The sequence below is a fragment of the Poecilia reticulata genome, chromosome 16 (genome assembly GCF_904066995.2).
Source record: "Poecilia reticulata chromosome 16, P_reticulata-male-v2, whole genome shotgun sequence".
Classification (NCBI taxonomy): domain Eukaryota; kingdom Metazoa; phylum Chordata; class Actinopteri; order Cyprinodontiformes; family Poeciliidae; genus Poecilia; species Poecilia reticulata.
This window is the reverse complement of record NC_088845.1, coordinates 15,277,519-15,294,401: the sequence shown is the minus strand read 5'-3', so window position 1 is coordinate 15,294,401 and position 16,883 is coordinate 15,277,519. Positions and strand designations below refer to the sequence as shown.

Sequence of the window (16,883 nt, the reverse complement as noted above, 5' to 3'; positions counted from 1 at the left end):
AAAACAGGAAAAGCCATGCCACCAGTGGGGAAGTATTTAAGATATTTCTGTTATTGCTAAAATCCCACGCTAAAAGTATTAGAAATTCATGCAGAAAATAGTTAGCAAAGCTAAGTTGTAAGGTGACAACTGCGCTTTTGCTAAAGCTAGCTGAAATACTAACGATAGACGCTAGGTTAGGATTAGCATCTTGATCTACAGTAACATGCTAACTAAGCAGTGTGGAGAGAAAAAAATAACATTAAAAAAGTAAAATGGTTTGCAAAACTTTCTGCTTATATGTTGAAGAATACAGACAGTAGGAAAATAATTATTAGCTCTTCTAGTGCGCAGCAGGTTATGTGCTGAAAGGACAATGCTAATGGCGTTGAATGATTAAATGAGGGAAATCAGTCATTTATTGAAAGCTTTTGAGCTCAGGTGCCTTTCCAAGTTATTTAATCATAAAAACTAGTATTGAACTGGCAAACTAATATTGGAATTTTTTTTTTATATTCCTTACAAATACACTTAAAAAAATACTTTTATCCTGTGAGTTTAGGTTGAGATGGAAGAAGGGTTGTTTGAGGACTGGAAGGAAATACCATTTAACTTCTGCAGAAGTAATTAAGTGGTAAAAATGTAAAAAAAAAAAGTGAAGGAACACAAACTAAACTACATAATTATCTGCTTAATTGTGAAGTTCTGGAGATGCGACAGAAGTACGGGTCAGTTTCCATCTTAATTTTTCACCACTTAGGGATAGCAACAGAAAAATGTGATATTTTAAGACACTCATGGACACTTAAATCTCATTTAATATGTAGGATATATACTTGAATCATGTTTAACGCAAATGCTTCCCATCCGTTTGTCCTATTTTTCTGTATTTGGTTTTATTTGAATATACTCACCACACTTTTAGCCTGTGCATTCATTAGGTAACCTGCACTGTTTGGGTTTTTTTAAACTCAGGATCAGTTTCCGAGCCCTCTTAACTAGATTACAGCAAAAGCATCATATCCTCTTTCTACTCTAACCTTTTTTCTTCTTTGTCATTTCACTTCCTACTTTTTTAGAACATTTTTGTCATGAAATAATTGTAAGTGTTGTTCATCGGAGCAGAACTGTGTGTGAACTGTTTCATATTTATTTTAAGCAAATTGGCATAACTTCAGAGCGTGCACAACGCAGTAAAAACTTACATTATCAGGCAATTCAAAGGCAGATGTAACGAGTTTTCTGAATTTTTCTGTTCTACACAGATACATGAGAGTTCTAGTCACCGGAATGACATGTTTGTTACCAAACTCCCTATTAACTATTCAAGGAGGTCACAGGTGCCAAACAAGGGCGCCTGTGTTTCGCTCATTGGAGGAAAAAAGGCGAAACAGCAGAACAGAACTGGACAATAAAAAGAAATCAGCTTAGGTTAACAATAGTGATAAACAAAGCAGAGGTGAAATGATATCAAACTTTTCAGGATCTTTTTTTTCTGGAATCAGATGAGACGTAGAAACACATTTTTGGATTTTGTGCTTTTTTTTTTTTTAACATGGACCCTTCAGTCGGTCCTCTGAGAGGATTTGAAGTAGATGTGGATCTTGGTTTTGCCCTCTTCTTTTTCTCCCTTCTTTGCTTCTTTTTGCTCGTGACCATTGTTCGCTGTGCTCACCTGGTGCTGGACCCTTACAGTGCCGTTTCTGTGTCCACCTACATGGAGGAGCAGGAGGACGACACAGAGGAATGATGGAGACCAAAGAATGGTTCAGACTCCTCACGTGGAATCGTGCTTTGGTGACTTACTCTGTTTGCCTGTGAGGTTTCTATTTTGGATGCAACTAATGGTTATTCTGAATCTTCAAATGAAGTGAGTGTGCTACGAAGAAGGTTAAAACTCTTAAGTGGTATTATTGGAAAGTGGCAAATATGTGCATAAAAATGATTATTTGAAAGCACCGTATTTCCTAAAATAATCTATTTTCTAAGCAAAACAAGTCAGTATATGTAAATATTTAGAAAATGGAAAAAAAAGTATAGATGCTGATATTTCACAAAGCAAGTCTCATTAGATGATAATAGCTATTAAGACAACAGCCAGCTGTGGAATAAAATCCGCAAAGATTAAGGGTAAAAGTATACTTTTAACAGCCTGTCTTTTCTGTCTGTTAGTGATATCATTTATAGCGCTTTTTTTGACAAGCAGCACCGCCCACCTCGGGTGCCCCGGCAACCACAGCATGCGCTACTCTTTGTAGCCCATCCTTCGCGTTAGCAACAAGCTAGTTTAAAATTTTGCTATCGACAGAATGGAAAGCGGTGATGGGTGAGTGTTTTTAATTGGCCTTTCATTAGTCGTTTGAGTTCAGTGTGTGTCACGTTTTTGAGAACAATTGCAAACTATAGAATAATGTTTATTTTGCAGGCAGCCGCCGCAACCTGTCCGAAATATAAACACATTTCATTGCTCGTGCTAGGCTAACCAGCTAGCATACTCTTGAATCTTGTTTGCTGCTAAATAAAACACATCATAATAAAACACAGTTGTGACTTCTTGAATTAATACGCTGACTTAAATAACTTTATTTTGCAAGTCTGCACATTTTGTGCTTTATAAACAAAATAGTCGCAAAATATTGCCGGTGCATTTGTTTCTACTATGCTTCTCAGATGTTTACTAAGAAGATAATCATATTGCCTTATGAGTTAGAGCTGTTTTGCGCTTGTTTCTTTACTTTCTGACTAAACCTTCTGCGGTTTCTATGAATGAGCGAGTTACAAACACCTACCGTTCACAGGCGGGCTGCCGATCAGCAGAAAGAAAACCGCTTGCATATCTGCTTCACCAAACTGAGCATGGGATCTGCTGCATCTTTCTCTGCTAATGGTCGCATTATTTTGCATTCATTTGTTATTTTTTAACTTGATTTTATCTGGAGGATATCTAAGGGAAAATTCAGAAATAGAAACTTCCTGTAAGTGTAAGATTTTCCCGCAGTTAAGTGCCCTCTGGAAAAGTATGGAGAGTAAATCGAGTGGTTTTTCTGGGTACTTATGAAAACGCAATCTAGATAATAATAATAAAAATGTTTGTATTTCATGATTTTATACTCGGCTGTTATACTTTTTAAAGTTGATTTGGAGGCCAAGATTGACTGAGACACTATTGTTTCATCCTTTTTACAGAGAGGTGCATTTATGCTCTAGCAAATAATGCCAAAATATTCCATGTCATGTTTACACAGCAACATATAATTTATTTTTATCCCGTCTATCCATCTATATGTCTATTGAAGTCTCTATAAATATGTAGGATGTATAAACTCTGTGATACTGTTATTCTTGTATTGCTTTTAGTAATAGTGTTTTAAAGTAAACATATATCACTTAAAAACTTCAACAGCATTTTAAGACCTTCCTAAAATACAACAATTGAACTGTTGCTCCCTTAAAACATGTATGTTGTGTTTTCTGATATTGCATTCAGTGTTTATTATCTCAATAAGATTTGGGTGAATAAGCAGGTTCAGTCATTTAAAATGGTAGATTTCCTAATAAAATTATATTATTAAGCATTATATTATTTGATAGTAACGTGTTTGTGCGTTATATAGTCACCAAGCTGACCTCTATTTCTTACACTGATCATATTCAAGCTGTGTTATACGCATGAATTCAACCATTTAACAAGCATTTTATTTGTTTGATTGTTTAATTTTAGAGTTTTAAAAAAAATTGTGCTTTTCAAGATATAGTTCAAGCATTTTATAAGTTAATTTTTTACCCTATTTTTATTGATTGTGCCTCTTAAATCCCATAGTGATGAATTTCTCCTGGCTGACACATCAACTTTGTGCCAGGCTTTTCTGGGAACAGAATTGTCACCATCACTTTCCAGAACCATAATTTGTGTTAATATCACTTCGCTCGTTCATTCAAGGATCATATAAGCCCAAGTAAGTGTTGAGTCTGTCTGATGGACATAAAATGTGATGCTTTTCTGCTGGTTGTGTCCCTTCCTCAGAATGGAGGTCGACGGCTGGGACCCCAGTCTGGAGGACGAGTTGGGAGTTTCACTGGATGACCTGAAGAAATGGATTGAGGAGGCTGTGGAGCAGAGCGAGGCTGTGAAGAAGAAAAAAGCCCAGCTGATAGAGCTCGAGGAATGGGTGGAACAGAAAGAGAAAGAAGAGGCGAAGACAGAGAAACTTCTCAACGATGCAAACCAGTATGGAAGGTGTTACTTTTTTGGGTTTAACTGGTGTTTTCTGCCAGTTGCTCATTTCGTCTCTCTGATTCTTCAGGTCCGTTTTGGAGTGTGAGAAGCTGGTGAGGGCAGCGTATGAAAACAACGGCCTCGTCTACCGAGAGAGCAGCTCAGAGGACGAAGGCGGCGGAGGAGGAGGGCTCCCCTCTGAAGTCATCGAGATTGATGACGATGACGACGATGACGTCATAGCTGTGGGATGTTGTAAGTCATGGTTTTCTACAGAGTTACTGTCAGTGCTGCAGTAGCTGGAAATGCTAACGCTCTTATTTTATCTCTCACTTCTGTTCTCCACCATCAGTGGTTCCTCCAAAGACACAAACGCCATCTAAGGACCCAACAGTGAGAGCAGCCGGCCGCGGTTTTTCCTCTTCTGATGACCATGATGAATGATTAATTAAATTATCTGTAAAACACAGTCTCAGGGCCTGAAATTAATATTTCCACCTCCAAAAATAATTGTACACATGGCATCGTTTTCTGAAAGGTTTTCATCCACATCAACTCTCGCAATCTGGTCCTGAGTGTTGTATTAAACATGCCAAGCCTATAGGGGGCAGTGTAGCGCTAAGCTAAAACCTGTCAACCAATCAGATTTCTTCAAAACAACCAAGACTTCCTGTTAGGAATTGAACATGGTGCCAGAAGGTTCATTTGTGTGGGCTGAATATACATATTTCTAGGAACAAGCCGTTTTGTCAACAGGATATTTATCCATTTTACCTCAAATATAGTTTCATATAAATTCAGCAAAACTTGTTTTAATGAATGAAATAAACAAAAACGTTTAATAATTTACATTAATTAAAATAAATATTTATAAAAAGAGTTATGAGTATTTTTTTTACAGAGTATAACATTTTAAAATATAATTCTTAAATACCTCTTTACTAAAAGTGTTGCGTGAATTGGTAACATATTTTGGGAAAAATTAATAAATGGAAAATGTAACAAATAATAGAAGAAAAAATGGACTATGATGTAAACAAAAATCATGTCCTGCACCATTAAATATAACAAGTAAACATTAACCAAGGCTCAAAAACAAATGAAGAAAGAAGCGCACTGTGACCATCCTCATCCCGTCTTCCACGTCATGAATTGTCTTCTCATGTTCCACTAAAAGTCCACATTGTTTCCAGCTGTTCTGACTTCTGCTCTTTCACCACCAGTTAAACGAAGCCTCTGCAGTTCTGCAGAAAACCACCCAGCAGGTCCAGAAGTTGGTCCAAATAGTCACCAAGCCCTCTGCCGGCTCGCCTTTGATACGAACAGCAGTGCAGTCTGTAGTTCAGCCAGGTGAGCACACGCAAAGCTTCTAGCTTTCTGGAGCTTTTATTGGTGCTAATGTTTGGATTTTAAAAAAATGTTATCCTGCAGGAATTCAGAGCCCGACACCAGCTATATTTGTATCACAAGCTCCATCTCATCAGACGATGACGCAGACGCAGCCAAACCCCAACATAAAAGAAGACGAGCTCAAAGTGGGGATGAACATCCTGGGAAAGAAACGCACCAAGACGTGGCATAAAGGCAACCTGGTGGCAATTAACCCTGTTGGTGCGTTTCTTTTAAACTCAGTATGAGCATCACAACGTTTTACACAGCTTTTGTTTCTTGCTCTGTTGGATTGTTTTGATGATCCAGAAGCTCTCTTTGTTCCCAGGAAACGGTGTGTTTAAGTACAAGGTGAGGTTTGATAAAGGCAAGAGTCTGTTGTCGGGGAATCATGTGGCGTTTGACTACAACCCCACCCTGGAGAGCCTGTACGTCGGGGCTCGTGTTGTCGCCAAGTACAAAGACGGAAACCTGGTGTGGCTGTACGCTGGAATCGTGGCAGAGATGCCGAACAACAAGAACCGCATGAGGTATAAGTTTTATTTGTTGTCGTATAACACAGATGAAGAAGAATTTATAGGTTTACATCGGCAAGAAGTTGGTAATTATTCTGATGCTGTTTGTCTGGTTGTTATTTACAATTGTTACTGTTGCTATTCTTATTATCCCTAGATTTGTTTGTCGTCTTATGAGTTAATTTGTAACCATTTTGTCAATGTCGTATAATTTAGTTGTTGGAACAGGCACATTAATATTATAACATGGTTTTAATTACAAAGTTTTTTACAATTAGCCCTTTATAAGCAGAAAAGTGATGTTAAACAAATTATGTATGACATGTTTTCTCTGTCCTGCTGATTGAAATAAATAAATCAAATAAAAAATAACATTTCCAAAAGTTCAGTGATAAACAACTTTTGTGTTTCAGGTTTCTGATCTTCTTTGACGACGGCTACGCTTCATATGTGATCCTTCCTGAACTGTATCCAGTTTGCAGACCACGTAGGATTTAACTTCTGTTTTTGATAAAAATCATAAAAATAACATGTAGGAAAAGAGATAAATGAAGTGTTTCTGTTTCTTTGTGTAGTAAAGCGAACTTGGGAGGACATAGAGGATGCATCTTGTCGGGACTTCATTGAGGAGTACATCTCCGCCTATCCCAGCAGGCCGATGGTGCTCCTAAAGGTCGGCCAGATAATCAAGACGGAGTGGGAGGGGACCTGGTGGAAGAGCAAAGTGGAGGAGGTGGACAGCAGCTTGGTCAAGATCCTCTTTCTGGTTCGTACCAGCCTCTCATCCCAATCCAAATACCATTTTTCAGAGCTTCCAGATCAACTGTGTCATTAATATATCTTAGAAAGATGTGGCACTTTAATCGTGTAGAGTGTTTTTACACCGTTTCGTGTGTTTTCTTGGTGTTGAGCAGGACGATAAGAGGAGCGAATGGATTTACAGAGGATCCACCAGGTTGGAGCCCATGTTCAATCTGAAACTGGCTTCAGCAAACACTCAAGAAAAGAAGCTAGCTGGCCACCAGAGGACAAGGCCAAACATGGGTAACTGGACACAGATTTGCAACATTAAAAGCTTGTATTGAACATTGTCAAAGCCTGACTGGCTGGGTTTGAGCCTTTATTATTATTACTGTCATACAGTTTAAAGCATTAATATTACACCATGCAAATTAATTGCATTACCTGTTTTTACCATTTTACGGTCAACAATACAGAGTCACAAAAGTGAAAAGATGACAGAGGAAAGTCAAAGTGGAGTCCTCAACCACAAATTTCACTTTAAAAAAACTTCTATATAAAATCAAAGTGGTATGTTGCCCACATATCGCAGCAGTTAATTACCCTTTAATTACAGCACAACTATCCATCCATCCATCCATCCATTTTCTTTCACCCTTGTCCCTCAGTGGGGTCGGGAGGGGTGCTGGTGCCCATCTCCAGCTAACGTTCCGGGCGAGAGGCGGGATACACCCTGGACAGGTCGCCAGTCTGTCGCAGGGCAACAGAGACACACAGGACAAACAACCATGCACACACTCACACCTAGGGGCAATTTGGAGAGGCCAATTAACCTGACAGTCATGTTTTTGGACCGTGGGAGGAACCCGGAGTACCCGGATGCACAGGAGAACATGCAAACTCCATGCAGAAAGACCGGGGCCGGGAATCGAACCCAGAACCTTCTTGCTGCAAGGCAACAGCTCTACCAACTGCGCCACTGTGCAGCCCTACAGCACAACTAGTTTATATATAACATTTTTAACTTACCTTTCAACTAAATGATTTCTTTTAAACTTTCCTGAATATAAAAATCTGGAAAACTGAGAATTAACTTAGTTTGAGACAATAAAACAGCTGTGATTGAACAAACTTCACCTGTCATGAGGAATTTTGCTGGACGATAAATTGTCCCGATAATAATGCGATAAACAATAATGTTGTTTTGAGACTATTTTGAAGTTATATGATGGTAATGACATCGTGATGCAATTTTTCCCTCTCATTGACTAATAAACTTTGATTTTGTTTCAAAGTGAAACACAACCAAAAACAATAAATATAGAACTACACTCAACTGAATTCATAATTTAAGTGAAGATGTCAAAATTACCTTTTGGAAAATATTAATCATCAGAGTAATTGATTAATTGCGACAGGCTCATTCACATGTTGCCAAGCCTTATTTTAGCAGTTTGGCATTAATGTTGGGCCAAACAGAGACCTGCCCAACACCTGGATATCACTTCAGGTTGCCTTCACAAACCCAAACAAAACTCAAAACACAAAAGATGTACATTATATGATCTATTTAGGGACTGTAACTTTGTTTTTTTTTAACACATATTATTCTAAAACTTTCATTAATAATAGTTTAAATTTCTTTAAGTATTTTGATCAATAATTACCACACGCTCTTTTTTTGGGGAAGAAAGTTGGATCTTTACTGGAGAATTTCTCTCCGTCTGTCACTACTTCTACACTGTCTGTTGCTACTTTCTCCAATCTCTAGGAGCATTAAGGAGTAAAGGCCCAGTCGTTCAGTACACTGGCGTCGAACACGTCGGAGTTTCTTCTGCCAAACCTCCTCAAGCGACCCAGAGTCAGCCGCCAGCGACGACTCTGATCCAGCAGCTTCAGCAGCGGCCGCAGCCCCAGCTCCTCCAGCAGGTCCAGCCGACCCAGCAGGTCCAGCCGTCCCAGCAAACCCTGCAGCTGCTAGCTCAACAAACCCAGCAAACCCCTCAGCCCTCACCGGCTGCCCAGCTTCAACGTATCGAGTAAGTATGAGAGCTGAAACGGTTAACTCCATTATTTAAATATTGTGTGGATTATACAGATTTTTAAAAAAAGTCCATTCGCTGAAAGAACAACTCAGAGCAGTAATTGACCTAAAACTATACCCAAACTTTTTGCATTTAAGATGAAAAATTTTTTATTTTGGCTCTAAATATGTTTTACCCAAAACTCCTCAAGTGGCATTAGGCTTTTCCTAATTCAAATTATGTAAAAAAATAAAATAAAAAAATTTTAAAAAATCACATTTTTAATCAGTCAAAAAAATAATCAATATATCAGTCCTACTCTACATTGACGTTAGGTCAAAGAGGAAGAGCTGAGCTTTTCACATGTTGATGTCAAAATTATTGTTTTCACTGAAACATCCTTTGCTGCAAGTGATGCAGCAAACACCATAGAAATGCTTTTCTAATGTATTTTAGGCAATAAGATATTTATTTTCGAATTTAAAAAAGGAATTATTTGTCATTTTGCATCTTTTAATGGTTGCATGAAAGCCTAATAAATCGGAATATTACCGCTTCAGAGGTGAGAGTATCATCTAGGGTAAATTTGTATTTTAAACAGGTTTTGTTAGACTGCGGGAGAATGATTGGATTTTTACACCAAACCGTCTGTAAAAAGAACAGGTAAATAATGATCATCATCAGATGATGGTTTCACTTCCCGTCAGGGTTTAACGATTACAGCTTCTTGGGAAGCTAACTCACTCTTTAATGTGTCAAGATAAACAATTTTTTTTTCCCCTTTTGTTTTATCACCTCAAGAAATAAACATCAGATGGCAAAGAAGAGCACGTCTAATTTCATCCCTGGTGTCGGCGGGACTCACGCCTCCAAGATCTTGCAGGCTGCGTCCGCCAACGCCAGCAACCTCTCAGTGTAAGTTCACAGTTTTACACAATTAAATTCAGTAAACACAAACAAGAAAGTAGCTAATAAAGCTACTCAGATTCTGTTCTTTGATCAAAAATTAGCACTAGATAGTTTATTTTTTATTTTTAATGCAGAAACAATGTTTGGTAAAGCCCCATTTTTGTACTGCTGCCATCTTGTGCTTAAGCCTGTCGTACTAACAGAATTTAGTGGATGATAAATTGTCCCAGAAGTGTTGTCACAATAAATGATAACATTGTTCTTTTGAGACAATTTTCAAGTAATATAAATGGTGATAATCCAAGAATACAGTCTTATGAACATTTAGGTTTTGAAGAGATGTTGCTCCTGAATTTATTTCCTGTCTCCGACAGTTTAACGCTTCAGTACAATAGTTTCCAGGAAAAACATGAAAACTCTTTATTTTTAAGATGAAAGCAGCTGATGTTCTGTAAGTCTCAATGTTCTCAAGAAAGGACAAAACAACTTAGTTCTGTATTTTCATCGATTTAAGTGTTTTAAATAACTTTGTGTAGCTGTTTTGTTGACAATTGTTTTATTTATGAAGAAACGGTTTTAACTTTCAAAGTTATCCGAGTCAAATTCAGTTTTTAAAGTTTTAAATCCACAGTTTAAAGGTGCAGAGCACCCCGAGTACGCCCACGTCCTCCTTCACGCCTCCGTATCAGAGACAGACGACCGCCCTGGTGCCGCCTCCTTCCATCGTCACGCACGCGATGGCCACCATCCCTCAGCAGCCGTCCTACAGAGCCCCGACAGACCGCATCTTCTACCTGGCTCACACCTGTCAGCCTGCATGTCTGAACCGCGTCCGACCAGCAAAGTCAGACCTGCACAGAGGAAAGAACCCCCTCCTCACTCCGCTGCTCTACGACTTCAGACGCATGACGGGACGACGCAAAGTCAACCGTAAAGTACGCACAGTCCTTTATAAATGCTGCGTGTGCAAATTGATTTAGTCTTAAAGTGATGGTTTCTTTATGTTCGACCTCCAGATGTCCTTCCACGTTATCTACAAGGCTCCGTGTGGACTTTGTCTGCGTAACATGGGGGAGATCCAGAGCTACCTCTTCCAGACCCGCTGTGACTTTATATTCTTAGAGATGTTCTGCCTCGACCCGTACGTCCTGGTGGACCGGCCTTTCCAGCCGCAAAGGCCCTTCTATTACATTCCAGACATCACTAGTGGGAAGGAGGACATCCCTCTGTCCTGCGTCAATGAGATTGACACCACTCCACCACCTAACGTAAAATACAGTAAGGATCAAAACCATTTTCTACCAAATGTGGGATTATTTCATATTTTTATTCCGTTTTATTCTTCCTTTGGTCAGTCGTTCACATTCCTAAGCCTTTCTTTCCCTGTGCAATTTATTTAACGTGCACAAATTTTCTCCAAACTCTTCAGTATGAAAATATTCAACTTCAATAACGACTAATTTATTTTCAGGCATTTCTCTCGTCTTTCCATGTGTGTAATGAAAATCTTTAAATGAAATATTAGTAAAAGAAAAATACGTTTTTTTCTAAGTACTAAGGAGAAACATGTCAGCTCCTCAAAATGGGAAAATAATTAAATTTACTTATGTGCATCTAGGATCTATCATTAGATGCAATAGTCTACCATAACTTACCATAACTCATTTTCATTTTGGGCCATATCAAAAATCTGAATGTTCTTAAAAAGCCAGAATGAATTAAACCCATTAAATTGCTGAAATATCAATAAATAGCTGTTTCAGTGAGTGTTTCTTAAAATTAAATAATATTGAGCATCTTTTCTAACTGGTTGGTCCAGCCAGGTTTGTTTTTTGCAATCAAAATCAGAGATTTTCTGACGTTAATTTAGAAATATTTGTAAGAAATTATTATGGTATTTGCACTAAAGTATGTTGTTAAATGTGACCTTTTTTTTATTAATCGCCATATTGATCACAGATTATGACTTGACACCAAGTGAGACTGAGGCAGCAGTCATTTAAACCCAAAGTTTTTGGCCAATTTTGAGAAAAAATTTCAGTAAAATCAGAAAGAAAATGTGTGGCTCTGTTGACTTTGTGTGAATTTTTCATATTTGTGAAAAACTGGACAGACTTATTGATATAATTTTGAGTCTGAATGGCCACATAAAAATCTCTGGTGGGCCAGATTTGGCCCCCGGGCCTTCAATTTAACACATACGCCATAAATGATAAATGTTTTAAGATAAATAAAGAAAATCAGTCCAGTTTCTCTTTTTTTTTTTTTTTTTTTTACATGACAGCAAATTTTAGCAAGTCATTCTCAATCTGTGTCAGAATTAAAATGCAGCTAATTACTTGTGTGTTCAGCTGTACTTTGCCGCTGAATACAGTTTCTCTGTCATAATGTGATACCTGACAGCTGTGCCTGACTCATTCTCTCCTCTCTCCACAAGGCAAGGAGCGAATCCCTGAAGACGGAGTATTTATTAACACCAGTTCAGACTTCCTGGTCGGCTGTGAGTGTACCGACGGCTGCAAAGACAAGTCAGTGGAGATAATCGCCTTTATTTCAATTTGTCTGCTGCAGATAATACCCTTGAGATTTGTCATGGGATCTTGGTATTTCTTCTTTTTAATTACAGATCCAAATGTTCCTGCCACCAGCTGACCCTGCAGGCTTCAGGCTGCACACCTGGGGGGCAGATCAACCACAGCGCCGGATATTCATACAAACGATTAGAGGAGTGCTTACCTACAGGGTCAGACATTTTCACCTGCATAACTCACTCATGTCTTTCATTCCCACACAGGCAAATAATAACTAAAAACGACTTTTGCCCTCGTGTTTAATGTGAAATTGTCTTCTTTCTTCCTGCTTCTTCTCTTAGGATCTATGAGTGCAACAAAAGGTGTAAATGTTGTGCTCAGATGTGCACCAACCGGCTGGTGCAGCACGGCCTGCAGGTCCGTCTGCAGCTCTTCAAGACCCAGAACAAAGGCTGGGGCATTCGCTGTCTGGACGATATAGCTAAGGGATCATTTGTTTGCATTTATGCTGGTGAGAAACACGATTAGGACTGATGGGAAGACGGGCACAATCTGGCTGCCATGCAGAATCCATGCATTGTCTGTCTTTTCTTCCATTTTCCCAGGTAAAATCCTGACTGATGATTTCGCTGACAAAGAAGGTCTAGAGATGGGCGACGAGTATTTTGCTAACCTGGACCACATCGAGAGCGTGGAGAACTTCAAGGAAGGCTACGAGAGCGAGGCGCACTGCTCCGACAGCGAGGGCAGCGGCGTGGACGTGTCCAGAATGAAGATCCAGCCGTCCGCTTTGGTCTCCAGCGGCGCTGCGAGGAAAAAAGGCGAGTCCCAACCCAAACATGTGATGACTGCCTGCTGCTTTTATGTGCAGCAGGCAGCCATTTTATCATACATGTTTCCTCGTCCCGCAGCTCAGAGCTCCAGCTCTTCGGATGACAGCAACGACGAAGAGGAGAAAGATTCAAAGAGTGAAGATGAAAGCGACAGCTCAGACGACACCTTTGTGAAGGACAACTACTACACCCCCAGCTCTGTGTGGAGGAGTTACACGACTCGCGGTCAGGCCAAGGGCAACAAAGAAGGTACTGCAGATCCATCGCTGATGATCAAACTCGGCAGTAGAGCCTTAAAAAACACAGGTCTGGAAAAAATGAGGAGTCCACAGCATTGAAAACCTCCTGGTTATTCCACCAAACATTGATGTCTGAACTCTTCCTGAGTTAAAACATTAATATTGTTTCTAAATGAATATCAACTTGTTTCCTTTGCATTATTTAAGGTCTGAAAGCACTGCGTCTTTTTTGTTATTTTGACCATTTCTCATTTTATGTAAATAATACAAAATTTTTGCTTGTAACTTCAGAGACATGTTGTCAATAGTTTATATAATGAAATAACAATGTTCATTTTACTCAAATATATACCTATAAAAAGTAAAATCAGAGAAACTGATCATTTTAAGTGGTTTCTTATTTTTTTCCCAGAGCTGTACATGTAAATGATTGCAGTATCTTTATTTTCTTTATGGTAACACTATGTGCCCCCCAAACATTTGTCCTTTGCACACTAAATATATTTATATTTTTATTTTTATTCATATAATTCTGTTTTTTTAAATAAAAACTTACATTTTAGAAAAAACCCCTATTGCTCACTGTGTTAGTCTTATTTACACATATTACTAAAACCTGATGATCTTACCGTGAACAAATTGCTTTAATGTCGCTAGTAGGTACTGTTTAATGTTTTCTCTCATCTTTTATCGACTCGCCTTCATCTAATGCTTAAGGGTCGTTAATAATGTCAATTTGGTAGAACTTATTTTATCACGCTGTGATAAACAGTTGTAGGACGCCAACAACATGCTAGCTAATGTTAAAACCGTAAGATGAATGCGGGTAGCCATGCTTTGCCTTATTACTGCCTGATTGTTTTGCTAAATAAAGTAAATTCTCGCTCTCCTGCTGCAGGGAGTCAGGACAGTAAAGATGGACTGAGCGTCTCAGCCAAAGGCCAGGATGATGAGAAGCCGCCCTCCATGCCAGAGGAGACGGGGAAAAGCAAAGTGGCTTCCTGGTTAACAAGCCAGGGCCTGAAGAAGGTCAGTAAAACAAAACAAATAATATTAAACCATGAGATTATTTTACATCCTGATCTGTCCAGTAGCCACATGAAACAATCTCTGATTATATATTTTAACTTGGGTGATTTTTGCTTCAATACTCTGTTCTCTCTCTCCAACAGGAAACTGGAGACAACAAGAGGTGTGCTGAAATTCTCAAACTCCCTAAATTTAATAGGGTTTTTTCATTTTAAGCTTTAATTTTACACAAAATTTTCCAACCATGTTGCCTGCTCATAGAATATTCTTATTCTGCAGTCAAATAAAGACAGAGCAATCAAAGAAACAGGACGTCATGACTCTATCGGACAGCGACGATGTTCAGACGATTAGCTCTGGATCTGAAGACAACAAAGACCGAGAGAAAGCCACTCCGGGTAAACGCAGTTAAAAAGCAAACACCAGATCTTTACTCTACGTGTTTCATGACTTTCCCCGCGCTCTTCTTCGCTGGAGCTTCTGTATCCGGCGTGACCAAGAAGCAGGTGGCGGTGAAATCCACGCGAGGCATCGCCCTGAAGAACAGCCACAGTCTGATGGTGAAACCGTCTGGGGGAGGAGTCGGGCACAGCGCTCAGGGGAGCAAACCCGGCCACCAGGGGCAGCCTGGAGGAGGGGCAGAAAATGCTCCCAAAAACACCCGGCTATTCTTCGACGGCGAAGAGTCCTGCTACATCATCGATGCCAAGTTGGAGGGAAATCTGGGACGTTACCTCAATGTAAGAGAGTTTTCTCTGTGTCATTTAAAAGCAGCTTTCTGTGATCCAAATTGACATGCTCTTCTATTACCTGCATTGCAGCACAGCTGCAGTCCTAACCTGTTCGTCCAGAACGTGTTTGTCGACACACACGACTTGAGATTCCCCTGGGTGGCGTTCTTCGCCAGCAAGTGAGTTAGAAATGGGTTAATTTCACCGTACTGGGGATTTATAGTTTAAACATGGTTTGTAAGCGCTAATGAGGGAGCGTGGGAGGTCCTTAAAGAGACAGAGGCCAATTTTATGGATACGGCTATGAAGCAAAACTAGAGTACCGTATTTTTCGGACTATAAGACGCAACTTTTTTACCACACTTTGAACCATGCGGCTTGGTTGAACTTTAGGGGGCTCTTTAGCAGGAAGTGAATCACTGGAAGTCAAAATTGGAAATCAAAGAAGAAAGTGCTCATTTTTATTTAGAACAAGCACATGCTAGCAGCAGGGACAATGGAGAAATTTCTTCAAACTCATATGATGCAGCTTTTAAGTTGAAGGCTATCGAACTGACAGTACAGGAGGGAAATAGAGCCGCTGTTCGTAAACTGGGCGTGAACGAAACCATGGTTCAGCGTTGGAGACGGAGCTCCGTCCTTAGTAAATCCAGCAGATTTATTAGGACGCAGCCCTCTGCTGCCCTCTACTGGCTCCTTATGGAAAACCGAGAGCGGCGGAGATACGTTTCCAGTTTTTCTCAAAACATTTGTAGCTGCGGCTTATAGTATGGTACACTCGATAGTCTGGAAAATACGGTCATTTTAATTGATTTTTGATATATAAAGAATTAAAAAAAACAACTGGAGGTAAGATAGTTTTAAGCTTTAAACATTTCCTCTAGAAAAGAATCAACCAAGTGTTGTGAAACTGCAAAAGTATTCACACCTCTTCAACTTTTCAACATTACAATCTCATGATATTAAGCTTCTAACGCATTTGAAGACAAGAAACATTTGTTGCTGGAGCTCTGGTTAGTCGGGAGTCAAAACATTTTGTAATGGTTTCAGTTACAAGTCTGACTCTCATGGATCAGAAATGCCTAATAGTTTGTCTTTTAACTCATTTACCCCTTTCGTTCTTCTTCATATTGTTATATCTTCTGATAAAGTTTCCTTCCGTCTCTTCCGCTGATGTTTTTTTTTTTCCTGACTGTGTTGCGTTCAGGCGCATTCGGGCCGGCACAGAACTGACCTGGGATTATAACTACGAGGTGGGAAGCGTTGAAGGCAAAGAGCTGCTGTGCTGCTGCGGATCCACAGAGTGCCGTGGACGGCTGCTGTGATCCACCCGGACTTCGCACAACATCCCCTCAACGCCGAACCCCGTTTAGTTTATGTTTTCTTAAGTTCTAGGAATTTTGTAGCATCTCGTTCTTTTCGCGTTTTTTTTTTTTTTTTTTTTTTTTTACCAGCTTGTGTCTCTTAAGTGTCTGATGTCGTCCATTAAATGTTTTCTTTACCTCCGAATAAAGGTTTCTTCAGTGACCGGAGCTCCTGCCTTGTTACTCATTTATTACTGCTTGAATTATAAGTTATTTTGTGTTTTCTGAAAAATCTCTTACTGACCAAAACAGCTAAATATGTTTTATTTCTGCTCGAAGTGACTCAAACTTGCGGAAGTCCAGGTTCTCTCAAAACGATCCGTTTCTTCCTATTTATCCAACCGGGCAGAGAGTTCGTCCAATCAGCTCAACTCAATCTAAAA

The 16,883-nt window shown here is 39.4% G+C and overlaps 1 protein-coding gene across 4 annotated transcripts; it reads left to right on the top strand.

Moving 5' to 3' along the window:
• Positions 1–1,827: 1,827 nt before the first annotated feature.
• On the top strand, positions 1,828–16,668 carry setdb1b (SET domain bifurcated histone lysine methyltransferase 1b). Of its 4 annotated transcripts, none has more exons than XM_081616829.1 (25): positions 1,828–1,849; positions 4,004–4,207; positions 4,284–4,450; positions 4,548–4,588; positions 5,419–5,545; positions 5,627–5,806; positions 5,913–6,114; positions 6,513–6,586; positions 6,675–6,865; positions 7,014–7,143; positions 8,612–8,879; positions 9,666–9,779; positions 10,405–10,708; positions 10,790–11,051; positions 12,211–12,301; positions 12,400–12,516; positions 12,646–12,815; positions 12,910–13,125; positions 13,216–13,386; positions 14,275–14,405; positions 14,549–14,568; positions 14,685–14,803; positions 14,883–15,145; positions 15,227–15,315; positions 16,344–16,668. In XM_081616829.1, the coding sequence occupies exons 1-25, from the start codon at positions 1,845–1,847 to the stop codon at positions 16,459–16,461; spliced, it is 3,774 nt and encodes a 1,257-aa protein (XP_081472955.1). In that variant the 5' UTR covers positions 1,828–1,844; the 3' UTR covers positions 16,462–16,668. The 4 variants fall into 4 exon arrangements, with proteins under 4 accessions (XP_081472955.1, XP_081472954.1, XP_008430947.1 ...); XM_008432725.3 differs by lacking the exon at positions 1,828–1,849 and adding an exon at positions 2,162–2,305; XM_081616828.1 differs by having other exon boundaries at positions 12,910–13,386.
• The last annotated feature ends 215 nt before the right edge of the window (positions 16,669–16,883 follow it).

Excerpts from the sequence above, each read along its gene's own strand:
- setdb1b (XM_081616830.1), top strand. Across the intron at positions 6,587-6,674 it reads GTATCCAGTTTGCAGACCAC|TAAAGCGAACTTGGGAGGAC; the intron begins GTAGGATTTAAC and ends TTCTTTGTGTAG. Across the intron at positions 12,302-12,399 it reads ACCGACGGCTGCAAAGACAA|ATCCAAATGTTCCTGCCACC; the intron begins GTCAGTGGAGAT and ends TTTTAATTACAG.